This window comes from Bison bison, unplaced genomic scaffold (assembly GCF_000754665.1).
Source record: "Bison bison bison isolate TAMUID 2011002044 unplaced genomic scaffold, Bison_UMD1.0 scf7180017864472, whole genome shotgun sequence".
NCBI classification, from domain to species: domain Eukaryota; kingdom Metazoa; phylum Chordata; class Mammalia; order Artiodactyla; family Bovidae; genus Bison; species Bison bison.
The window spans coordinates 13876669-13903732 of NW_011495033.1; the positions used below are offsets into that span (position 1 = coordinate 13876669).

Here is a 27064-nt window from a genome sequence, read left to right on the forward strand (position 1 = left end):
GAAAATTCTTGAAGAGATGGGAATCTCAGACCATCTTGCCTGTCTCCTGAAGCCTGTATTCAGGTCAAGAAGCATCAGTTAGACCTGGACATGGAACAACGGACTGGTTCAAAATTGGGAAAGGAGTATGTCAAGGCTGTATACTGTCACCCTGCTTATTTAACTTATATTGAGAGTGTATCATGTGAAATGCCAGGCTGGATGACTCACAAAAGCTGGAATCAAGACTGCTGGGAGAAATATCAGTAACCCAGGGATGCAGATGACACCACCCTAATGACAAAAAGCAAAAAGGAACTAAAGAGCTTCTTGATGAAGGTGCAAGAGGACAGTGAAGAAGTTGGCTTAAAACTGAACATTCAAAAACAAAAATCATGGCATCCGATCACATCGCTTCATGGCAAATAGATGGGGGGAAAAGTGCAAACAGTGACAGACTTTATTTTCTTGGGCTCCAGAATCACTGAGGACAGTGACTGCAGCCAGGAAATTAAGACACCCGCTTCTTGGAAGAAAAGCTATGATAAACCTAAACAGCATATTGCAAAGCAGAGAAATCACTTTGTTGACAAAGCTCTATATAGTCAAAGTTATGGTTTCTCTGGTAGTCATGTGCAGATGTTGAGAGCTGGACCATAAAGAAGGCTGAGTGCTGAAAAAATGATGCTTACAAACTGTGGTGCTGGAGAAGACTCTTGAGAGTCCCTTGGACTACAAGGAGATCAAACTAGTCAATCCTAAGGGAAATCAACCCTGAATATTCATTGGAAGGACTGATGCTAAAGTGAAGCTCTGATACTTTAGGCACCTGATGCAAAGAACTGACTCACTGGAAAAGACCCTGATGCTGGGAAAGATTGAGAGCAAGAGGAGAAGGGGGTGAAAGAGGATGAGATGGTTGGATGGCATCACTGACTCAGTGGTCATGAGTTTGAGCAAACTCTGAGAGACAGTGAAGGACAGGGAAGCCTGGCGTGCTGCAGTCCATGGGTTCTCAAAGAATCAGACACGACTGAGCAATTGAACAACAATGGTGGTTACCAGGGCTGTGGGGTGAGGAGGTTGGGGAATTATTTAACAGGTACAGAGTTTTATTTATTTATTTATTTATTTTTTCATGTGAAATAGTTTTATTTTATTTTATTTTTAAACTTTACAATATTGTATTAGTTTTGCCCAACATCGAAATGAATCTGCCACAGTATACCCGTGCTCCCCATCCTGAACCCTCCTCCCTCCTCCCTCCCCATAGCCTCCCTCTGGGCCGTCCCAGTGCGCCAGCCCCAAGCATCCAGCATCGTGCATCGAACCTGTACTGGCGACTCGTCTCATACATGATATTACACATGTTTCAATGCCATTCTCCCAAATCTCCCCACCCTCTCCCTCTCCCACAGAGTCCACAAGACTGATCTATACATCAGTGTCTCTTTTGCTGTCTCGTACACAGGGTTATTGTTACCATCTTTCTAAGTTCCATATATATGCGTTAGTAGAGTTTTAATACGATATGATTAAAAAGTTCTGGAGACAAAAGCCACAAACTTCTAGATATAAGATAAAATACATACTAGGGATGTAATGGATAACATAATGAATACAGCTAACTGTTGTGATGATATACAGCAAAACTGTTGAGAGTAAATCCTAAGAGTTCTTTTCACAAGGAGAATTTTTTCCTTTATTCTTTTTATTGTATCGATAAGAGAGGGTGAAGGTTAGTTGAACCTATTGTGGTAGTCATTTCACAATATATGTAAATTAAACCACCATGCTGTATGCGTTAAACTTATACAGTGATTGTATGTCAATTATTTCTAAAAAAAAAAAAAAACGAAAAAAAATTTTGTAGAAATGGATAGTGGTGATGGTTGTATAACAATGTGATATACTTAATGCCACTGAACTGTACACTTAAAAATGGTTAAGATGGCAACTTTTACGTTATGTACATTTTACCATGATAAAACAAAAATATTTTAATTGTCTTTCAAAAAGAAAAAACTTGAAAAGATCAGAACAGATAATTGCTAAGGTTTCTTTCCCCCTAAGATCTTATGACTGATACAGAAGGTATATCACAGTGGTTAAGAGAACAAACATTGAAAAGAAAAAAAAAAAAGGTAAACATGTGAGGTAATGGATGTGTTAATTAACTTGGTGAGAATCCTTTCACAATGTATACACTCTTATCATTCATCACATTGTGACATTCTGAATACATTAACATGTTGTCAATTATACTTCAATAAAGCTGGGGGAAAAAAAAAAGGCACAGACATGGGAGCCTGCATTCAAATCCTGGCTCTGCCACTTACTTGGGCAGTTGTTTAGCTTCTCTAAGTTTCTTTGCAAAGCAGTGATGACATTAGCTCTCTACACCTCCTTCCCACCTTGCTCCTATACTCCAAGCAGCCCCATGCTCTAAATATTTCTTTTGCCTGCAATGTCTTTCATAGAAAAACAACATACAATAAAATAACAGACAGTGGTGCTGGAGAAGACTCTTGAGAGTCCCTTAGACCGCAAGGAGATTGAACCAGTCTATCCTAAGGGAAATCAACCCTGAATATTCATTGAACAGGCACTTCTCGAGTGAGAATTTCGAACTGGCCAATAAGTTTATGAACAGGTGTTCAACATAAAAATTCCACAGGGAAACAAATTAAAACCACAATGAGACAGCACTATATACCCAACAGAATACCTAAAATTAAAAGGAACGATAATAAGTTAGCAAGACAGTGGTGCAACTGGAACTCTCATACATTGCTGATGGGAGTCTAAGTTGGTAAAATCCTTTGAAAAATATCCACCTACCTTATGACACCTCTGGAGAAGACAATAGCAATCCACTCCAGTGTTCTTGCCTGGAGAATTCTATAGACAGGGAGGCCTGCTGGGCTATAGTCCATGGGGTTGCAAGGAGTTGGACACGACTGAGCGACTTAACACACACACACCCTATGACACAGCAATTCAACTTCTGCTAAGTGTGTATCTTCTAAGAGAGATGAACTCATTTGACCATTAAAAAACATGTACAAGATTATTTCACACCTCATGGATGAATTTTACAGATGTAAATGGAAAGAAAGAAAAGCCAAAGACAAAAGTATAAATACTGTATGATTACATTTATGTTATCAGGAACAGAAAAAAGTCAATCGATTGTAATAGAAATTAAAATAATGGTTATCTAGTGGAAAGGAGTTCAGACTGGGAGAGGCCACAAGGGTGCCCTCAGAGGTGCTAGAAATGTTCTATACTTTTATTTGGGTGGTGATTACAAGGGTGTGTATATGTATATTAAAATTATTTGGGTTTGTGCATATTACCAAATGTATATTATACACACTACAGTAACAGTTTAAATAACAGTTTTTAAAAAAGATTTATTTATTTGGCTGTGCCGGGTCTTATTAATACCTGGAGCTTGTGGAATCTAGTTTCCCCACCAGGGACTGAACCTGAGCCTCCTGCTCTGGGAGCAGGGAGTCTTAACCACTGGACCACCAGGGAAGTCCCACAATAACAGTTTTTTTAAAAGTCTTTCTTCTTCCCCTTGTCTGCTAACTCTTACTTGTTCTTTAGGTGTAAACTAAGAAACTAGCACTTCAGGACACCTTCTCTAATCCTGCCCTGTCCCCCGCATCCCAGACTGGATTTTGTAGCCTATTCACCAATTATTTGCCAAACTGCCAGGACTTCCTGTACCACCTGTGTTTACTAGGTCAGAGTACCTACCGCACTCTTTTGAATATACCTATTTATCTTCCCCTACTTGCCCAATTAGACAGAAAGGGTTTCTGGACCATGGCTCATTTACTGTTGCATTCCTAGTGCCTTGGCACAGGGCTGCTCACAGCATGTACTGAATTAATAAATGAAGAGAGACAGCTCTCAGTATATGTAAAAAGCCTACACAACACTTTATGAATCAACTACCACAGATGACATTTTCAAGATAAAAAAGAAAGTAAACGTAGGTGGGGCAGGGAGAGAGTTTTAAGAAAAAAGAAACCTCTCCCTTTTTTAAAATTCAAGAATGGAAAGAGTAAGAGCTGAGTGAGCAGAGTGAGGAAGCAGGAAGGAAAAAACATAAAAGTAGGTAAATTACAGTTTGTATAATATATTCCCATCCATTTAAATTGTTTCCCAGTGTTTGTGCCTAAGGTCATGTCACTACAACTGGATACTAAATTCCTAGTGAGGAAGGGAATTTGTTCCATATTTTCCAACGTTCACAATGTTGGGTATGTTGCAGGTAATCACACATTTCTAAACGAGCAGAATGAAGCTATGTAAATGTTCATCAGTGATGATCCATCGTTGTTGTTCAGTTGCCTAGTTGTGTCCGACTCTTCGTGACCCCATGGACTGCAGCAGGCCCGCCTCCCTGTCCCTCACCATCTCCCAGAGTATGCCCACGTTCATGTTCATTGCATTGCTGATGCCGTCCAGCCACCTCATCCTCTGACGCCCTCTTCTCCTTCTACCCTCAATCTTTTCCAGCATCAAGGACCTTTCCAATGAGTTGTCTGTTAGCATCAGATGGCCAAAATACTGCAGCCTCAGCTTTAGCATCGGTCAATAGTGATGATCCAAAGCCACAATGAATTGTTTAGTTGCTAACTCATGTCTGACTCTTTCTGCAACCCTATGGGCTGTAGCCCGCCAGGCTCCTCTGTCCATGGGATTTCCCAAACAAGAATACTGGAGTGAATTGCCATTTCTTTCTCCAGGGAAATCTTCCCGACCCAGGGATCAAACCCGTATCTCTTGCGTCTCCTGCACTGTCAGGCGGATTCTTTATCACAGAGCCACCTTGGAAGCCCTAGTGAGCACCATACGTCAAAGAATAAAGCATTCACATGGAAGAGCATTGTGGATATCTAAACGAAAAAAAAAGTAGGCATGGTATGATCCCTCTGATGTAAAATAAAGTGTGTGTGTGTATGTATACACTTTATATGCCTGACAAAATTTATCTTTGGAGCCAACTACTTGAGAACTGTCTTACTTGATCTACCTCTGATAATCCAACCCCATCAGCATCCCACTCCAAAAGAACTAATGGTCACTTGCTGCCATGTGCCAAAGTCTCACACTGCTCCCCTACTTCTTAAATAATCTTCCCTTTTAGTGCTCTGATTATCACCAGCTGCTAAGAGAAAAACAAACCTGGCTCATTAATATAATTCTTACCAAGACAGTAAATAACTGTTAACCGTTTGTGTCCTCTTCTAAAGAACATCCACCTTTGAAAAAGACTGCAATTGTGTGTTTGCTAGAACCACAGATGTGTAAAAATAAAATCTAAAAATAGGCAAAAATAGGTTTTAGGTTGGTAAATGTATTTTTCTATATTTTAAATTTTCCTTAAATATTGTTATACTGTATATAGCTTTTAGTTTTTTTTTTTTTTTTTTTTTTAAGAATAAAAGGGGACTTCCCTAGTGGTGCAATGGATGGGAATCTGCCTGCCAGGGTAAAAGCAGGGGTTATCTATATTATCCTGTATTTAAATCTATATTTCCCTGTATTTAAAAATACCTATACATATTACCTAAGAAATTTTTCTAAGTATGAAGTTTGCCTTTAGCTGAAATGTTGGCTGTTTTTAGAAATGTTTAGGAATTATACAAAAAATATTTTTTATTTTATGATTACCTCTTATTGCTGCTGCTAAGTGACTGCAGTCGTGTCCGACTCTGTGTGACCCCATAGACGGCAGCCCACCAGGCTCCGCCGTCCCTGGGATTCTCCAGGCAAGAACACTGGAGTGGGCTGCCATTTCCTTCTCCAATGCATGAAAGTGAAAAGTGAAAGTGAAGTTGCTCAAGTCGTGCCTGACCCTCAGCGACCCCATGGACTGCAGCCTACCAGGCTCCTCCATCCACGGGATTTTCCAGGCAGGAGTACAGCTAATAATCAAAAATTTAGAATAGTAAGTGTATGTAGGACAATCTGTAAATTATTCTAATAAAGTCATCTCAAATTCGATACACAAATAGCTAGAACACAGCGAGAAAAGAAAACTATTTTTTAAAATCACTTTAGCCTTCAAACTTTCCCACAAATAACAATATGTATCTACTTCAACTGAAACACCAGACATTTTATAGCTGAATTTCTGATAAGCTGATGACAAACACAGAAAAAAGTTAGGGAAGGCAAGATTTCAATATTTCTGGAAAAAGAAAAGAAAAACTCTAGCTCTAAAAGAAGAAGTGAAATTACTTCAAACTCCACAAAAACTATGTGTCAAAACTTACAACAGACTCTACGTTATAGAATTCATTTGAATCTCATGTATTCCTCAAAACATTGAGGTTATATTATTTCCACTTCAGAGATGAGATAATTAGTATTGCATTAATTAGACATTGTAAAAAATTTTACCATGAGAATCAGGTCACTGATTAATTACTTTGATTGTCTGCCAACTTACGCTTCCAGCTATTGCTAATACAATTTGCTTCTTTCTTTTACCATTCATATTAATACCACAGGGATCAAACTGTCCTGTGGGTATTCACAACAGCAGCCTGGTTTAATAACCTAGTTTTATTAGCTCTTAAGAACCACACTTTACATACTCAAGGGTTTACTGGCTCTGTGTGTGTGAGTGTATGTGTGTGTCTACCTTTGTAGTACAATTTTTTAGTTTTCGGTTCCATGCTTATTATAAATGGGGTTCTGCCTCTAACTTCTGTTAATAGTCAGCTTTGTTCCTGAGTGCTCCATTCCATATATCATTCAGTAATTGACTAGGGAGAGCCTATTAGTACCAGAGCTAGATCTAGGGACTGAGATCAATAAGGAAAATTCTTATTCTCAAAGAATCCCAGAAGAGCCATATTCATAACTTAAGAAAGAAAGAAAGTGAAGTCACTCAGTTGTGTCCGACCCTTTGTGACTCCATGGACTGTGGCCTGTCAGGCTCCTCCGTCCATGGAATTTTCAAGGCAAGGATATGGAGTGGGTTGCCATTTCCTCCTCCAATTCATAACTTAAGGTGTCTGTAAAATAATTTTCAAATTTATTTATTTACCTATTTTTTGGCTGCACTGGGTCTCCATTGCTGCATGTGGCTTTCACTAGCTGTGGCAAGTGGGCTCAGTGTTATGGCATGTGGGCTTGGTTGCCCTGTGGCATGTGGAATCTTCCTGAACCGGGGATCGAACCTGTGTCCCCTGCACTGGCGGGCAGATTCTTAACCACTGGACCACCAGGGAAGTCCATGAAATTATTTTACAAGCCAGATTAAATAACTTTTTACAAACTGTGAAATATAATTATTTCTCTTTGTCAGTACTAATTACTTTAGCCCTACTATAACATAATAAATACATAATGAATTAATTTTCCATATACTCTTAAGGTCCTTTCAGTTTTCTAGATGTAGCTTGTCTATATAACCTCACGTTTTAACCTCAAACATTTCATATTTTTAAAAGGAGCTTCTTCTTCTCCACCAAATGATAGCTTTTCTAGTCCTGATATCTTTTCAATTTTCTGATTAATTTTAACCAGGCTTCCCATACCAACTATTTATACTTTCTTTAATATCATCTTTACCTCCATGTCATAATATACATGCTTTTTCAGTATACACAGATATCAATATATAAATAAGATTTAAATATATGTAACAAGTAAGATCTAAGTTTTAGCTGCTCATTGTATTTTCACTATTTCTTCTTCAACTACTTATCCTATCAAGGATAAACCATACTTAAGCACAGTGTCTGTCTTTTGCCAATTATGGATTATAACTGTTAATTTTTTTTGTATACAATACTTTGAAAATAGTATGCGTAAACAGCTTTTTCTTGTTATTCATGAAGTAGGTATATTTAAGAAAACCTTTCTAAGTGTCCTAGTGGTTAAATAAATAAATATTTATAAATGAAAGTACAATTATAAAAAGTACTTACTGACAATATACTGATGCATTAGACAAAAGAAACAAAAACCCAAATCATTACTACCACCACCAATATCAAAAATATTTTAAGTTTAAAATTAAAGCCTATTTGGTTTAGGTTTTATATAAATTCCAAAGTCAATTAGCAAACAGCCATACAATAAAAGAGTTAAACAGCCTTAATATATGGAAGAGGTGCTTTCTTCTTTTAAAGTACCAGAAAAACCTCCAAAAAACTAGAGTTATAGAAAGCTACCACATGATAGAGAAGGCTGTGGTACTTTTCAATAGTTACTGCTTGAACAAAACAATATAAAAACAAACTGCTTGAAGACAGGAAATGAAATGTTGTATCCAGCAGGTAAAAATCATCTAAATTAGACATTCTTTGAATATAAAAAAATTTTTCAGGGGATCAAAATCTTCAAAGATAAAAAAAATATTTAGGTACCATCCTTAGAAATAATGTATTATACAAATGCATCATCCTTAGAAATAGTATATTATACAACTCAGTGTCTTAATTTCATAAGTAAGAGTGGCTGGTAAAGATTTAGCAATAATACATGGAGAAAAAACTTACAAAAATAACATACTTTTACATACAGAATGCTAAAACCACTCAGTCATGAGCAGTTTCTCCCCCAAGTAAAAATATATCACCACATCACAGGCAAAAAGTATCTGATAAATGATAGTCAATGTAGGTGTGTGTGGGTGTGTATATGTGTGTGTGTGAATCACAGTGAAAATTGTTCACATAAAATTAAACATATATTTTGTTACAGGAGCTAGCTACATAATCTCAGTAGAGAAGATAAAGTAATTTACATTATTCTGCTTCACCATCAGTGACTGGAGGAAAGAATTTGCATTTTAGAGCTGTAAGAGATTTGAGATTACAGTCAAAAGGCATCATATTTTAGAGGAGGAAGAATAAGCAATGCCAAATATAGAAGGATAGGATTTAGACAAAATGACTATGGAAAAGCAGTACCTCGGGACCTGAAAACAGGAAAAAAACTCTCAAGTGTCTTTGGATGATGAGAAATAGAACTAAACCTTAAGCCAAGTTATCCTGATTTATTAGCCCCAATTGTGTACATAAAAATAGTTGAAAATTATATAAGAAAATATTTTCCTTAGTAAATATGCATAGTAATGTTTTTCATGGGGTTAACTTACCAAGTTTCCTATCTTATTTTTCAGGGAAAAGAAAACAGTGTTCTCAGCATTACCACAGACTGATGATAAGCAATTACTTTAAGACCAAGAACAAGGTAGCAATCCGCTTTCGTTCTTGTCTCTCCTGCTGCTTCTCTGTGAGGTGCTCTAAAAGACCTCCATGGGAAATATGAATAATTCAAAAACTGGAAAAAATAATTTACCTTTAAAAAAAAAAAAATCAATTACTCCTAAGGCTTCAAAGAAGAAAGACCAGATAACAGGTCGAGGTCTGTGGAAGAATGACTGAGTAGACACATAACCCTACACATAAACAAGAGCCAATGTAACAGTGTTTTCCTCTTCTCTTTCTCTCTGAGACTAATTAGCATTATGCACAGTATGCGCCTTGTTACAAACGTCTTCTTTCAGCTCTGGCACTATAGTGCCAACACGCACATCTAGTTTTTCAGTTAAGCAGAAGACAAACGCTTGTTAGAATACTTCAGACTAACTAACTAAAAGAAAAAAAGATTTTAATAAAACAGAAACAACTATCACAAGCAGATGCTACATGTATACTATCCTTACTCTGTGAATCATCACTTTAATGATAAACTGTAAAAGAATGCCTTTTTATGTACTTACTGTTGAAAGGCTGCCATTGTATTCTCCAAATTTTCTCCAGCACCTGTGAAAACATTAAATTGAAGCTAATTTGAATATTTTATTTTCCCCCCAATTCACCTTATATATTTCAAGTAAATCATACATTTGGTACATATGAGGTAGATATTACAAGTGTTTTAAAGAAGGTAATGGCATTTTGCATTGTTTTTAGGGGCACCAGAAGAATCAGGGCTTCCCAGGTGGTTCGGTGGTAAAGAATCCACCTTGGTTAAGAATCCACCTGCCAATGCAGGAGATGCAGGTTTGATCCCTAGGTTGGGAAGATACCCTGGAGGAGGAAATGGCAACCCACTCCAGTATTCTTGCCTGGGAAATGCCATGGACAGAGGAGCCTGGCCGGTTACAGTCCATGGGGTCGCAAAGAGTCGGACACGACCGAGTGACTGAGCACAGCACAGCACTGCACAGGAAGAATCAAAGATCAAAACACAGTCACAGCAAGCAGTGGGGTTAGAAGAACCTAAGTGATTTTTATTTTTTTTAACATTTAGAATATTTAATACATAGAATGATCACTACACTGAATGTCGGATAGTTACATGAAGTGTTCTCAGGTTAAGCTCAGAGCAAGTCTCTGTTGTAACCAACTGGTTTTGCTAGTGGGGGCAGTATCCTACCGTAAGCACAGTTTATATACATTATTTCACTTGAACAACTCTTCTTTAAAAGAGGAATTGCTCCCATTTTGCAGATGGACACGGAGGCTCAAGGAGGCTACTCCTCTGAACTAAGATTTGAACCCAAAAATATGGAACGCTTCATGAATTTGCGTGTCATCCTTGCACAGGGGCCATGCTAATCTTCTCTGTATCGTTCCAATTTTAGTATATGTGCTGCCGAAGCGAGCACCTAAGTGATTTTTAAGTGCGTTAAACAGTACATTAAAAATATCCATCCTTAAAATAAATTAATTTTTAAAATATGCATCATAACTAATGGCATTAGATTCAATGAAATAGCGAATATTCAGTAAAACTAAAAATCATTGCATTGTTATTACTACTCCCATCATTATAGTAACTGGTGCTTCCACTTACTGAAGTAATAAGTAATACTGAAATTACAAAAAAAGACACAGATAAGAAGTATCTAATTGCCTCTTTTAGCTAATATTATATACTAGGTAGACTCAATTAGCATAAAATATGCAAGCCATAAGTTTTTAGATATTTTAAAACTAAAAGATTTTGGTATTACTAAATGATTAATGGAATGCACAGGAAAAATACTTTGGAAATATTTTCCCAAATATTTTGGAAATTTTTTTTTCCAAACAGTTTTTTCTTAACAAAAATAAGCACTTCAAGTTTATGGTACTGTTCAAGTAACAGCATTACAATGTTTTATATACAATAACATTTGAACATAGTTGCAAGGGTATTCAATTTTTCTTCTTTTATATTGTTAGATTAAATTTTTATCATAATCTAATTAATAATGAACAGAAACATAAAGTATGAAGAAATAAATATATTAACCTAATGTTCTAAAAATGCTATCAATTTGGCAGAGAGAAAGGGACACCCTTGTGAAAAAAGCCTCTTTGACTTTAGGTTCACTTTTGTAGAGTCGATGCATAACAAAAGACTGATGAAGCAAATATAGAGAATAAAGTTTTTTTCCAAAGTAAGTGGTCTTTTTGAGGTTAACTGATTTTTAAAAGTCCAGTCAGTGCCTATCTTAGTCAAAAACTATGGAAATATGTTACACACAGGTAATACTCAAGAACAAAGCACTCAAGAATACCACCAAAAAGAGAAAAGTACTCAAATGGTTATTCGTAGATGAGGTTAGACTACTGACTGCCTGTTGTGACAGAAAGCAAGCAAGTTAATAGGACACGGAGGCCAATTTGAAAAATCTCTCACTGTCCAAACCTGAGACAATGTTAGAATCAAAATGACGACAGTAACAGACTTTAAACCACTGAGCAAAACAGGATATTCTGAACCCATTTTAATAAATGGACTTAAAGTCTGATAAGGAATGGGGTGTTTATGTAGTTCTAAAGTATTTTCCTACAAAAATACTAATTACAAAGAGAAAAAGAGTAATAACTTCACAATATAAGTCTGGCATCTCCCACTTTGACTAAGTGATCAAAGTCATCATCATTAGTTCTTTCAAGCTGACTTCTGTGTCCTTTTAATTTCCTTGCCTTTGAGTACAATAAACAATCAGTATGGGAATTCCCTGGTGGTCCAGTGGCTAAGACACTGAGATTTCACTGCCGAGGGTACAGAACTAAGTTTCTACAAGCTGCGCACCGCAGCTTAAAAAAAAAAAATTAACAAATCAAATTAATATCAGTTATTTCCAGCAGCTGAGGTCAGAATACAAAAGATTTCTTTTCTAATGTACACTATTCTAGCCTTACAAACCCTCCACAATGACTGTGTATTACTTTTTTGGTCAATTTTTAAAAATTTATTTATTTTTAATTGAAGGATAATTGCTTTACAATATGGTGTTGGTTTCTGCCATACATCAACATGAATCAGCCATAGGTATACATCTGTTCCCTTCCCTCTTGAACCTCTGAGAGACTCAAAGCCTTAAACACATGCCATATCCCTCCAAAATTCTCTTCACCATAGCATCCCAATCTTCATCCTAGAATGAACTCACTTCCCAACTCCTCCATGAAGCATTTTTTTTTACTCACTCAAGATTACAATAACTCTTTATTACAGTCAAGAGTTCATCCTTATATATTCAATGGAATATTACTCAGCCATAAAAAGAATGAAATAATGCCATTTGCAGCAACATGGATGGGTCCAGAGATTGTTACACTGAGTAAAGTCAGAGAAAGACAAATATCATATGTCATTGCTTATATGTGGAATCTAAAAAAGGGGTACAAATGAACTTATTTACAAAACAGAAATAGAGTTATAGATGTAGAAAATAAACTTATGGTTACCAGGGGATTTGGGGGGGTTTAAATTGGAAGACTTAAACATACACACTGTGTGTGTATGTTAGTTGCTTAGACGTGTCCGACTCTTTGCGACCCCATGGACTGTAGCCTGCCAGGCTCTTTGTCCATGGAATTCTTCAGGCAAGAATCCTAGAGTGGGTTGCCATTTCCTTCTCAAAATATACATACTACTACATATAAAATAGATAACTAATAAGGACTTGCTGTAGAGCTTAATAAGGACTTGCTGTAGAGCTTAGGGAACTCTATGCAATACTCTGTAATACACTATATGGGAAAAGGATCTAAAAAAGAGTGGATATATGTATATGCATAACTGATTCACTTTACTGTACAACTGATACAACACTGTAAATCAACTATACTCCAAAAAATTTTTTTTAAAAAAGAGTTAATGCCTTAAACTAGCATTTCTTAATCATTTTGGTCTCAGGACTCTTACTGAATACCTCAAAGAGCTTTTGATTATGTGGGTTATATCCATGAGAAAAGACCCTGATGCTGGGAAAGATTGAGGGCAGGAGGAGGAGGAGGTGAGAGAGGATGAGGTGGTTGGATGGTATCACTGACTTGATGGACATGAGTTTGAGCAAGCTCTGGGAGATGGTGAAGGACAGGGAAGCCTGGTGTGCTGCAGTCCATGGGGTCTCAAAGAGTTGGACACGAATAAGCAACTGAACAACAAATCCATTAATAGCTACATATTAGAAACTGACTTCCAAATTAAAAAAATTTATTTGAAAATAACAATAAACCCATTATATGTTAATATAACATTTTATGAAAAATAACTGCCAAAAACATTTAAGGAGTGGAATTTGTTTTACACTTTTGCAAATCTCTTTAATGTCTGACAATAGAAGGCAGCTAGATTCTCATATCTGCTTCAAACATACATATCAACCTTCACATAGATAGTTGGAAAAGAAAGCTTCTTCTTCGATACTGTACCGAAATTCAACAAATAGTAGATTCTTAAAAGTTGGCTGTAACACGGAATCTGAACCGTATCACTGACTTTTTCCATTACATGAAAATCAATTAGTCCGTCTTGAACTTTGAATGGATCTTTCACCCATGCACGGTTTTATAATAAAATGCACTGGTTTTTGGAAAATATTGATATACTGAATCATGCTGATCTTCTAAATACTGACTGACACATTTCATTATACAATATTTTTTTTATACAATATTTTTTAAACATCACATTTATTAATAACTTATATCAGGAAAATCAAATTGGAAAGCTACTAAGCTCACTGTGGATGATATATTTTTCAAAAGTCTAATTCTCGCTTAAAAGCTCAAATGTAATCATTTAACAGAAGGCAGCTAGATTATTTTTCTTCTAATGGAAGACTCACTTTATTAATTTTCAAGAACACAACTGTCCAGTAGTCAAGTCTAAATAACCAGTGTGTCAGTTTTTTAAGTAAAAATGTTTGGCGGGGTCGAGGGGGAAGGCTAATTCAGCTCAGAATTCAATCAACTTCACAAGTGCTTTTCCTCAAGACAATCATGTACATACTTTAGTATGCAGCAAAAGTGTTTGTGTAATCCCACACACACAAAAACATTTGTCACAGGATACTAAAAGTTACATATATATACTCATGGGTTGAACTTCAATGAAATTAATAACTTTCTAATTCATCAAAGATATTCTTATGTGAAACTGCCTGAGTGCAGGATGCTGAGGAATATAATGGCTACTAGTACATTTTGTACCAGTATTTTCATCTGTCCTAAAGCAACAGCAGTTTTACGCACTACGCCAATGTCACTAAGGTGAAAAAGGAAGAAACGCCTTATAAAAATAGTGTTGACCTTGCAGGCCCATGAAAGGTTCTGGGGACTCCCAGAATTCCACAGACCACACTTTGAAAACCGCGGTCTTAAACCGTCAACAATGAGATAAGTCAGAGGAGTGGTCCCCTGTGGCGATGGAGGAGGGTAGATGGGGAAGGGGTTCTTATGGGATTCTAGAAATGTTATGTACTTTGATCTGAGTAATGGCTACTTGGATGTACACATACATTAAAAAAAATGAAGCTGTACACTTAAGGTTAGGGCTATTGTCGCTGTTGTTCAGTCGCTAGGTTGTGACTCTTTGCGACCCCATGGACTGCAGCACGCCAGGCTTTCCTGTCCTCCGCGATCTCGCGGAGTTTGCTCAAGTTCATGTCATTGAGTTGGTGATGCTATCTAACCACCTCAACCTCCCTCGCCCTTTTCTCCTTTTGCCTTCAATCTTTCCTAGTATCGGGGTCTTTTCCACTGAGCTGGCTCTTTGCCATCAGGTGGCCAAAGTACTGGAGTTTCAGCTTAGTGCTACTACATGTATGCCATTCCTAAAATTTTCTTAAGAGCTTTTATTAAAATTTCTTTTCTTTAATTGGAGGATAACTGTTTTACAATGTTGGGCTTGTTTCTGCCGTACAACTTGAATCCATCGTAATTATAAACATATCCCCCTCCTTGGGAGCCCCCCTCCCCCATCCTACCCCACTCCTCTAGGTCATCACAGAGTGCCAGACTGGGCTCCTTGTGTTATACAGCTGCTTCCCACTAATTATCTATTTTACCCATGAATATGTATATATGTCAATACTACTTTCTCAATTCATTCTTCTGTCTCCTTCCCACGCTGTGTAAAAAGCTTTTATTTCTAAATCGTAATTTTAAAAAATTCTAGTACATCCACCTGAACTCTGACAAGGCTTTTTGAAGGCAATTATCTTTTTAAATATTTATTTATTTGGCTGTACCAGGTCTTACTTGCAGCATGAACAATCTTCAATTGTGGCATGCAGGGTCTTATTCCCTGACCAGCGAGTGAATCCACAGAAAAAGGCAGCTTTCATTCCAATCCCAAAGAACGGCAATGCCTAAGAATGTTCAAACTATCTTACAACTGCACTCATTTCACATGCTAGCAAGGTAGTGCTCAAAATCCTTCAAGCTAGGCTTCAGAAGTACATGAACCGAGAACTTTTGGATGTACAAGCTGCCTTTAGAAAAGGCAGAGGAAACAGAGATCAAATTGCCAACATTCGCTGGATCATAGAGAAAGCAAGGGAATTCCAGAAAAACATCTACTTCTGTTTCCAAATTGATCCATCACTTTGTGGCAAATGGAAAGGGAAAAAGCAGAAAAAGTGACATTTTATTTTCTTGGGCTCCAAAAGCACTGTGTACAGTGACTGCAGCCATGACATTAAAAGACTAATGCTCCTTGGAAGGAAATCTAAGACAAACCTAGACAGCTTGTTAAAAAAGCAGAGACCTTGGCTTCTGGTTCAAGATGGCCAAGGAGAAGGACGTGCACTCATCTCCTCCTGCGAGAGCACCAAAATTGCAACAAGCTGTTGAACAACTACTGACAGAAGGATGCTGGAACCCACTAAAAAAAGACACCTCACGTCCAAAGGCAAAGAAGCCGCAGCGAGGGGCACAATCACAATTAAATCAAATCTCATACCCGCAGGGTGGGTGACCCACAGACTGCAGAACAATGATACGAAAGACGTTCTCGCACTATTATGAAGGTTCTGAACTCCACGTCAGGCTTTCCAGCCTGAGGATCCGACAAAGGAACTGGGAATTCTCAGGGAATCTGGTCTTATGGGTCAGCGGGATTTGATTAGAGCTCTTCCAGGGGATGGAGGGAAACGGAGACTCCAGTCTTGGAGGGCACAAACAAAATTTTACTCACACCAGGACCCAGAGGAGAGGAGCAGTGACCTCACAGGAGACTACCTGCTCATGTTGGGGGACCCCTGTGGAGGCATGGGTCAGCAGGGGCTCACCACAGGGACGGAGGCACTAGAAGATCCCCCTTGGCCTTCTTGGACTTCACTATTAATCCTCCCATAGAGCCTGTAGACCCCAGGGCTGGGTCACCTCAGACCAAAAAACTATCAGGGAGGGAGGTAACTGGATTAAAGCTTTAGTGAGCAAGGCTCTGCCCACCTTGCTTTAAGAGCAAGACCCAGTTTTTCTCATGGCCAGACCCTCCCATCAAGAAGCTTACACAAGCCTCTTAGCCTCATGCATCAGAGGGCAGACAGAAGAAGCAAGAAGCACAGTCTCACAGCAGCTAAAACAAAAACTGTATTACAGAAAGTGAGTTAATCATGATGAAAAAGCAGAAGGTTATGTCCCAGATGAAGGGACAAGATAAAATCCCAGAAAAACAAGTAAATGAAGTAGAGATAGGCAACCTTCCAGAAAAAGAATTCAGAATAATGATAGTGAAGATGATCCTGCTACTGCTACTGCTGCATGATCCAAGATCTCGGGAAAAGAATGGAGGCAAAGGTTGAGAGAGGCAAGAAATGCTTACCAAAGACCTAGAAGAACTGAAGAACAAACAGAAATGAATAATACACTAGAAGGAATCTACAGCAGAATAACTGAAGCAGAAGAATGGATAAATGACCTGGAAGACAGAATGGTGGAAACTGCCAGTGCCACACAAGAGGATATAAAAAAACAATGAAAGGAAATGAAGACAGACTGAGACCTCTGGGACAGCATTAAATGCACCAATATTCGCTTTATAGGGGTCTCAGAAGGAGAAGAGAGAAAGGACCTGAGAAAATATTTGAAGAGATAATAGCTAAGAACTCCCTGAACATGGAAAAGGAAATAGTCAACCAAGTCCAGGAAGCACAGAGTCCCAGGAAGGATAAACCCAAGGAGGAACACACCAAAACACATAATCAAACTGACAAAAATTAAAGACAGATAAAATATTGAAAACAACAGGGGAAAAACAACAAATAACATACAAGAGAACTCCAATCAGGCTATTAGCTTAAGAGTTTCTCAACAGAAACTCTTAAGCCAGAAGGGAAGGGCATGATATATTTACTGTGATGAAAGGGAAGAAATTACAATCAAGAATACTCTACGCAGCAAGACTCTCCTCCAGATTTGATGGAGAAATCCAAAGGTTTCCAGACAAACAAAAGTTAAGAGAATTCAAACCAGCTTTACAACAAATGCTAAGGGAACTTTTCTAGGCAGGAAGAACAAGAGAAGAAAAAGACCTACAGAACATAAAATAAACCCCAAACAATTAAGAAAAAAGTAATAGGTTCATACATTTCAATACCCACCTTAAATGTAAATGGATTAAATGCACCAACCAAAAGACACAGACTGACTGGGTGGATGAAAACGTGCATGTATGCACTTCCACTTATCACATCACTCTGCTTGATCCCCTCAAATTGTATGTAATTATTTTATATTGTTAAATTAATCATGTCTCCATTATGGCTTGCAATTGTAATTATCTTTTATTTTTTGTCTGGCTATTGATTGTAAAAACTGATAAACATCTTTTACTATTGTGATTATGTAACAATTAATATCCTGATTGGCCAACAGAAAAATAATAGAACTCTATATCACCAAAGCTAGGATCTAGTAGAAAAACCTATAATCACTTTTTAAAATCCAGATACATATCAAAATTATCTTGAAATTTTTTGAAAAATACAAATGCTCACGAATTGCTTTTTTTCTCCAGAGCTCCACATGTTTCTAATGAGCAGTCACGTTTAAAAACAACTGGATTATATGATGATCTTTTACCTAGTTTGTTTCACTTTTTCTATTTCATATTCAGTGCTCCCATTTCATTTAGTTTATGTTCTCCAATTTCCCTATCTTTTTTTTTATATTCTTTCTCAAGACTTTATCAGGTGTAGTAAAAAAGCTTTTGTATATATACATATGTATGTATAATATATATATATATATTTTTTTTAACAAAAATAAAAAGCAGAGACCTTCATACAGGTTTCTCAGGAGGCAGGTAAGGTGGCCTAGTATACCCATCTCTTGAAGAATTTTCCAAAATTTGTTGTGATCCACACAAAGGCTTTAATGTAGTCAAGGAAGCAGATGTTTTTCTGGAATTCTCCTGCTTTTTCTATGATCCAACAGATGTTGGTAATTTGATCTCTGGTTCTTCTGCCTTTTCTAAATCCAGTTTGTACATCTGGAAGTTATTGGTTCATGCATTGCTGAAGCCTAGCTTGAAGGATTTTGATCATTACCTTGTTAGTGTGTGAAATGAGCACAACTGTACACTAGTTTGAACATTCTTTGGCATTGCCCATCTTTGGGATTAGAATGAAAACTGACCTTTTCTAGTCCTATGACCACTGCTGAAATTTTCCAAATTTGCTGGCATATTGAGTGCAGCACTCAATATGTGTACTTTGTCAGCATCATCTTTTAGGATTTGAAATAGCTCAGCTGGAATTTCATCACCTCTACTAGCTTTGTTCATAGTAATGCTTCCAAAGGTCCACTTGACTTCACATTCCAGGATGTCTGGCTCTAGTCATTTGTGATCACACCATCATGGTTATCTGGGTCATGATAGACCTTTTCTGTACAGTTCTTTTCTGTATTCTTGCCACCTCTTCTTAATCTCTTCTGCTTCTGTTAGGTCCTTGACATTTCTATTTTCTGTTGTGGGCATCTTTGCATGAAATGTTCCCTTGTATCTCTAATTTTCTCAAAGAGATCACTAGTCTTTCCCATTCTATTGTTTTCCTCTATTTCTTTGCATTGATCACTGAAGAAGGCTTTCTTATCTCTCTTTGCTATTCTTTGGATTTAGATGGGTATATGTTTCCTTTTCTCCTTTGCCTTTCACTTCTCTTCTTTTTTCTGCTATTTGCCATTTTGCCTTCTTGCATTTCTTTTTCTTAGCGATAGTTTTGACCACTGCCTTCTTTACAATGTTACGAACCTCCGTCCACAGTTCTTCAGACACTCTATTGGATCTAATCCCTTGAATCTATTTGTCACTTTCACTGTATAATCATAAGGAATTTGATTTAGGTCATACCTGAATGGCCTCCTGGTTTTCCCTACTTTGTTCAGTTTAAGCCTGAATTTTGAAAAAGGAGTTCATGATGTGAGCCAGCTGAAGATGAAGAAGCTCTATGTAGTCCAGCAAAAACAAGACCTGGAGCTGACTGTGGCTGAAATCATGAGCTCCTTATAGCAAAAAAAAAACTTAAGTATGCAAACATTACTACTTAAGACCTCTGATCTACTTTATAAGTTTATGAAATAGCTGGTACTAAATAAAATATTAAAAAGGTGGTCAAGATATTAATAATTAAAAGAAGCTAGATACTGTGCTTAGTGCTCTCTACATTATTTCATTAAAATGCCCACAATCATGCCAAGCATTACTATCTCCAGAAATAAGATTAGGTGAGGTCACATAAGCCAACAAGGGGAACTGAGATTCAAGCATAAGCAGTATGACTTCAGATCCCACACTTTTTACTACTAACTATGCTGCAGTTTCTATGCTGGCAGTCATATATCTCTTTATTTCAGCTTTACAAATATATTATTAATGTTGTCCCTTATTTCCATATTCTTATACTTGCTTGCAAAGCTTGAAGATAAATCCCACAACGATAATACCCACAAATTACTTGTTAGATTCATATGGTGAAAGCCTGGGGAGTAACTAAGGGACTAATTTAAAAGTCTGCCACTCCTCTCTAAGGAATTATTTGGTGATAGCTCTTCTCTCATGAAATGGTTTGAATTTCTTCTCTTGCCAATTATCGTAACATCATTCATAAAGCACGCTTGCTATTAGTTTTTCTTTTCCTTCAATAAGCAGGGGATGTCTGGCTTAATATCTGATTTTGCAAATAACCACTCTACATGGAAACAAGTTTGATTTTTAATTAATTATGAAATGTAGTAGAGAATGAGAATATATTTTACATGCTCTTCTACTATAATTTGTTTAGAATTTCTCTGCTCATGTCCTCCTGCCTCCCTCTTCACCAGTTCATATTTTCTATTTCTTTGAGAAACCATCACTTCCCAACACTATACAAAGCTATACCTTCCAATTCATTCAGTGTTAATTTTTCCTCTTATAGTGCTTCATAGTTACTTTGTGAGTGGTTAATATCTGTTAGGATAGGAAAAGTAAAGGAAACATTCTCTTTTGTATTTTTTGTTAGATGTAAATACAGAAAAGGAAAGAAATATCTGTTCAGTTTCCTTTTTTACCTCCCAAATGTTTTATATACCAGTAAACATTCAACAAGGTTTCCCTGGTAGCTCAGAGGTAAAGAATCTTCCTGCCAATTTAGGAGATGTGGGCTCGATCCCTGGATTGGGAAAATTCCCTGGAAAAGGAAATGGCAAACCATTCCATTATTTCTGCCTGGGAAATTTCATGGACAGAGGAGCCTGGTGGGCTACAATTCATGGGGTCGCAAAAGAGTCAGACACAACTTAGCAACTAAACAACAACAACATTCAGTAAACATTGTAGACCCGTTTAGACCTATTTTACAGTTAGCCTCCAATCACCACCATCAACATCTTTTGTATACATGCTATGTGTGTGTGATGTTTATAAAACCAATGACAAACATGACCATGTGCTCCAGCCACAAAAGAACTTCCAAATTAAATATTTTCTGATACTGGAGAAGACAGTTTAGTGCAAATAAAACATTTTAATGTTGGAAGACATCATCCTATCTTAACTTAAAAAGGAGCTATTCAATAAATCAAGCAACAAAGTTGAGTTCCTTCACTTCTAAACTCACACATTAATTCAATATTTATAGTGCACCTTGGAAACAGTATATATGATTGCTGTAAGAGTATAAAGAGCTTTTAAGGACTGCTGCTGCTGCTAAGTCATTTCAGTCGTGTCCAACTCTGTGTGACCCCAGAAACGGCAGCCCACCAGGCTTCGCCATCCCTGGGATTCTCCAGGCAAGAACACTGGAGTGGGTTGCCATTTCCTTCTCCAATGCATGAAGGTGAAAAGTGAAAGTGAGGGCGCTCAGTCGTGTCCGACTCTTCGGGACCTCATGGACTGCAGCCTACCAGGCTCCTCCGTCCATGGGATTTTTCAGGCAAGAGTACTGGAGTGGGTTGCCATTGCCTTCTCCATTTAAGGACTAGAGATGGTATATACAAAAGAACATTTCTCAATATGTGGGATCCCTGAACACTGCAGCATTCTTTTTTTAGGGAAAATATCAGCGAGATTTATATTTGCAGACATAAGAAAAAATTTAAACACATCAGTAGCACAGAAGGATGATATTCAAAGTATATATTGATACAGTGGCAGCACTTACCAACTAATCACCTCATGTGTGCTCTTTTCCATGTGTTTTTTGCTATCTATCTGATTATACTTTCACATTTTTCTGTAACGACATTCAATTTTTCTAAGTTTGTATATAGTTTAAGACATATGTATACAGTTTAATATATATGCACAGCCATTGCTGAAAATAACTGTACATTTTAGTCTACTTTATTAAGCAGGAAAATGTGTGCATGCTAAGTCACTTCAGTCATGTCCAACTCTTTGTTACCCTATGGATAGTAGCCTGCCAGGCTCCTCTATCCATGGGGATCCTTCAGCAAGCATACTGGAGTGGGTTACCGTTTCCTTCTCCAGGGGATCTTCCAGACCCAGGGATGGAACCCGCATCTCCTACACCTCCTGCATTGGCAGGTGTGTTCTTTACCACTAATGCCACCTGGAAAGATAAAGGATGAATGATTCCACTGTTAGCAAGATATCAGTAGGAACAAGCGAGTTGGGAAAAAAGTCTTCACTGACAAGTAAGGAAGATTTCCCTGAAAACAGGAATGCAGAGAAAACAGAGAAGCTGAAAAGAACTGATACCCTGCCGTGCAGAATATGTTTCAGGGTGCAACTGCAGAACGTTACTTCTAGTGACACTCTGAGACTCAAACAGATGCTTCAATTTCCTCCTTGAGGAATTAAAGTTTAGGACTCAGAAATAACCAGTGTCCATCAGCAATATTTACCCTCAAACTTATCACCTGCTAAATCAATCTGTGGCAAAATGCCCAGATTTGGGCAATACTTTGCCTTGTAACCATGGGTGAAAGATTAAAAGGTCAGGTGAGGATTTTATCAGTTGATTTTTTTTTTAATTCTTTTGCCATTGAACCCTAGTAAACCCTAGTGCTTAATTTAATTGGTCCATAGAAATAGGTTAGGAAGTATGAGAAAGTTATTTCCCTGCTATCCTAACTCTAGTTAACTTAGTGGGCATCTGAAATAAGTATATACATAGTATGATTCCAAGGGTAGTAAAATATGTACTTAAAGGATATATTTAAAAATATATTTTAAAAGGGCATACTTCAAAATACATACTTAAAATATGTACTTCAAAATGTTAACAAAGATTATGTCTACTGATAGTGAGTTTTAGGAACTACTTTTTCTTTTTTCATTTCGATTATTTTCCAAATTTTCCATTAATACAATGAACATGAATTACTTACGCAACTGTCAAAAATATTATTAAAATTCACAATGTCATTGAGAAACAATAAAAATAGCCTTTGAGAGTATGGCTTGCTCTTGATTTAATCCAAGGGGTACATCTTTGATCTTATTGGTATTTCATTAATACACTGGGCTGCTAAGTTGCTTCAGTTGTGTCTGACTCTGTGCGACCCCATAGACAGCAGCCCACCAGGCTCCTCCATCCCTGGGATTCTCCAGGCAAAAACACTGAAGTGGGTTCATCAATACACTGTAGTTACAAAAAGTGTTCTTTGGACAAATAGATTAGGAAACACACGGAAAGTACCCAGCACAAAGTAGATAATTAGCAGACAATAAGCTATTATTTTAAGTGTAGGTTACAATTTGTACTAGAGGCTAGAGACTCAAGCATTAATAAAATCTAAAATCTGCTCTTGAGGAACTCACAGTCTAATAAGGGAAGCAGATATCCTACCACAATATAATGCAATACAACCTACGTGTTACCTAGGTAAGAACAAAGCAGGCCTATACCATTTAATTTTTAAAACAAAGCATTTTCGACTTTCAAGGACAATCAATCAGCAAAAAGCCAAAGTGTTCATTAAAACTTTGAAAACATTAAGTACACTGGTGATCTCATTTTTTCCTCATTCAACTCAAAGTTCTATTGCAAAATATGAATGTGACCCCATGTACCCATGCTTACATTTCTAAACAATTCTATGGCATTCAAAGTGCTTTCTGTACACCTAATCCTCATAACAACCCAAAGGGAAGCAAGGTAAATGGTTTACATTTATAGATAAGGAAACTAAAACTGAAGCTTATTCCCAAGGTTAACTAGTTATAGATTCAGAATCTGACTCAGGTGATAATGCTTTTATAGAGACATAACAGTATACAGTAACAGTTTTTTTAAGTTAAAGCAATTCAGGTGTATATACTTTATACACCTATCGTGATCAATGTTTCAATCTTGGAGTGGTTATACACCTGGGTTACATGAAATACGTTATCTGCAATGTTGATGATATGCATGGAGAAATATGCACAGATAGCACCACTTGCTATTATCAGTGTCCAAGAGAAAAATAAAAAGCAAGTAGAAGCTGACTGCTTCCTAGTCTATTATTTTCCAGAAACTTACTATCTTGAGTTCCAAAGTGGTTTTTAGTAAATATATTCTCTATCACTCTGGTTCAACTGTATTCTTTGATATACATACTCAACAAAAAATATATTAAGCACTATCACACAGGAACTTACTAAGTGCTTCAGGACTGTACATAGATTTCATATCCTACAGAGTTAACAATATTATTTCTTCTGAAATAAAATCTAGATCACCCACAATGACAGTTTAGAAAGCTTTTTAAGAAGATCTAGTTTTATTTTGTTTTGATTTGGGTTTTTAGTAAGCATACTTTTTTTTTTTTTAAATCAGTAAACACTGATTTACTGATTTAAAAGTCAGCAGGTAATGCTCATCTCCAGAGTAGGACTACTACCATTGAAAATACTTCTACAGGGACAACTCAAACACAAAAGTTGTATTTTGGCTTTACCTACAGTTTACTTCTGTATCTATTAAAATATAGGTAAACCAAATGAGAACTAACATGTCATTTAGCTGGTGATAGATCCCTTAAAATCTTTGATAGTTTTCATGAGTGGGAGACTAGCATAACCATTGAAGTCACTATTTAGTACTTTATCTTCTTTTTTTCTTTTTTGGCACACCACAGGGCATGCTGCTGCTGCTGCTGCTGCTAAGTCGCTTCAGTCCACGCTCATTGCATTGGAAGTGCAAGTCCTAACCACTGGACCACCTGGGAAGTCCTACGTTTGTTTAACTGATAAAATTATACAGATTTTACAGCAGCGTGCAAATGTACTTCTGTGATATTTAAAACCTTATTCCTGGCCTGCAAGGAGATCCAATCAGTCCATCCTAAAGGAGATCAGTCCTGGGTGTTCATTGGAGGGACTGATGTTGAAGCTGAAGCTCCAATATTTTGGCCACCTGATGCGAAGAGCTGACTCATTTGAAAAGACCCTGATGCTGGGAAAGATTGAGGGCGGGAGGAGAATGGGACCACAGAGGATGAGATGTTTGGATGGCATCACCGACTCAATCGACAAGAGTTTGGGTAAACTCCGGGAGTTGGTGATGGACAGGGAGGCCTGGTGTGCTGCAGTTCATGGGGTTGCAAAGAGTTGGACACGACTGAGTGACTGAACTGACTGACTGACTATTCCTGGCCCATTTTTATTAACAAAAGGAGTAATGGTACTAAATTAAATTTTTGACTGTAAACTCCTAGAATTTACCATTTCAAGTAAATTCCAAGCAATTTTAACCTAGTTTAACATTCAGCTCTAAAGAACAGCTAAAACTGAATGAAATAATCCAAACTTACAACATCTTATACATCATACTTGAAATGAAAATAAAAGCATATTATTACACAATAATGAAGAGGCAAAGATGTGGCCTGCTGTCTGAGAAATGAGAGGGGGAACTATCTAGGTTCCTTCTGGCAAGGCACTGTTTCAAAAGAAACTTCTTTGTTGTCTTCAAACAATAAGGTCCTGTCACAAAACCCAATCTTTTTGTTTTTTTGGAAATCCACACGTCACTCCTGGGGTGCAAGGTGGGGTTGGGGGAAAAAAAAAAATAGGTGCGAGGTTTGAAGCCTTGGGAATCAGGACACCCCCGTTTCTTGTCCCAGTCCAGCTCAAGCTCTAACTGTGACCTTGGGAAGTGTCCCCGGCTCGGGAACTTGGATTCCCCCTCTTCTCAGTTACCCTGCTCAGGAGGAGGGATGGAGGGGTGGAGAACTGGGACCAGCCCCCAGGGACTGCGGATGCCCGGGCTGCACCACGCTCCACGTTCACGCAGCTCCTCGGCCCTGGAAAGCAGTTCGCCCCATCTTCCCACAAGCTCCGCCACTGGCTTGTCTCGGAACAAGTCTGTTCCCGGGTTCCCCCGGCAGGATGCCCGCGGATCGGCCCGAGGATCCCCACTGGTGCCTCCGCTGCAGGGAAGCGACCCTGAGATTATCCTTCCCTTCGCCGAGAAGTCTCCCATCTACCGTTCATTCTCACCCCGGTCCTTCCTCCTTCGGAGAACCCCTGACTTCCCTGCCCCCAAGAGATTCCCACCTTGGCTCAGTTTCAAGACCCTCTCTTTCCTTCAGAAGACCTCCCCTTCACATTGTCTTTACCTCCAGGGGACCCTCAGTTCACACACGCCCATCCTTCCTCAGATTCACACGTATTTCCACCCGCCTGCCTTTTGCCGAGGAGCCTCAGCTCCAGTCGCGGGGCCGGGGGGTAGGGTGGGGGGAGCCTCCCCCACTTCCGCCATCTGGTTTTGGGGACCCCTCTCACCTCCGCGGTGAGAGATGTGTTTACTGAGGAATCGTTGCTTCTTTCGCTGGTGCAGCAAGGTCGGGTATTTGAGCAACAAGAATGAAGTCACCAAGTACCCTCCCAGGGTGGAGAGGAGGTAAAAAGCCGCGGTGGACGACATCTCAGCCCCCGTGTGAGGAAGCCTCCCGCCGCCTGGCCCTCTGAACTCCGCTGATACGGTCGCAACGGCTGCGCCGGCGGCGGCGGCTGCTGCTCGAGATCTGCTCGCCCCCACGCCGGCGCCCGCGGTGCAGCGCACTTGTCGGCGCCTGCCCACCGCGCACGCGCAGCCGGACTCGGGCAGCCGAGCAACAAAGGAGCCTCGGCACGCAGGCGCGCTCCGGTAGGAGCCTGCGGAGGTCCCAGCGCGGGCGTCTGTCACCTAGCTTTGTGGTCCGGCTCGCGGCCCTATAAAGGAGAAAGCTTGGAAACCCGCCAGTGCCTCTGCCGTCGTTCCCACACAAAAGGCTGTTCAAGGAGAGCCTTCAGGAAGGCCTGACGTAATTAGAAAGTCCACGTCAGAAAAGAATCACTCCGGGTCGCGTCGTTAGCCTCTGCTCGAGGAAATGCA

The 27064-nt window shown here is 38.4% G+C and overlaps 1 protein-coding gene across 2 annotated transcripts in view; it reads right to left on the reverse strand.

Annotated features, from left to right (window-relative positions):
* The window catches only part of GDPD1 (glycerophosphodiester phosphodiesterase domain containing 1), a 50668-nt gene extending 23922 nt beyond the window's left edge, over positions 1-26746 (reverse strand). For both annotated transcript variants that reach the window (XM_010861618.1, XM_010861619.1), the window contains exons 1-2: positions 26473-26746; positions 9746-9788 (exon numbers count right to left, since the gene is read on the reverse strand). In XM_010861618.1, the coding sequence (XP_010859920.1) occupies positions 9746-9788; positions 26473-26614 (185 nt within the window). In that variant the 5' untranslated portion in view covers positions 26615-26746. The remainder of the gene's footprint in view (positions 1-9745; positions 9789-26472) is intronic.
* Positions 26747-27064: the final 318 nt, after the last annotated feature.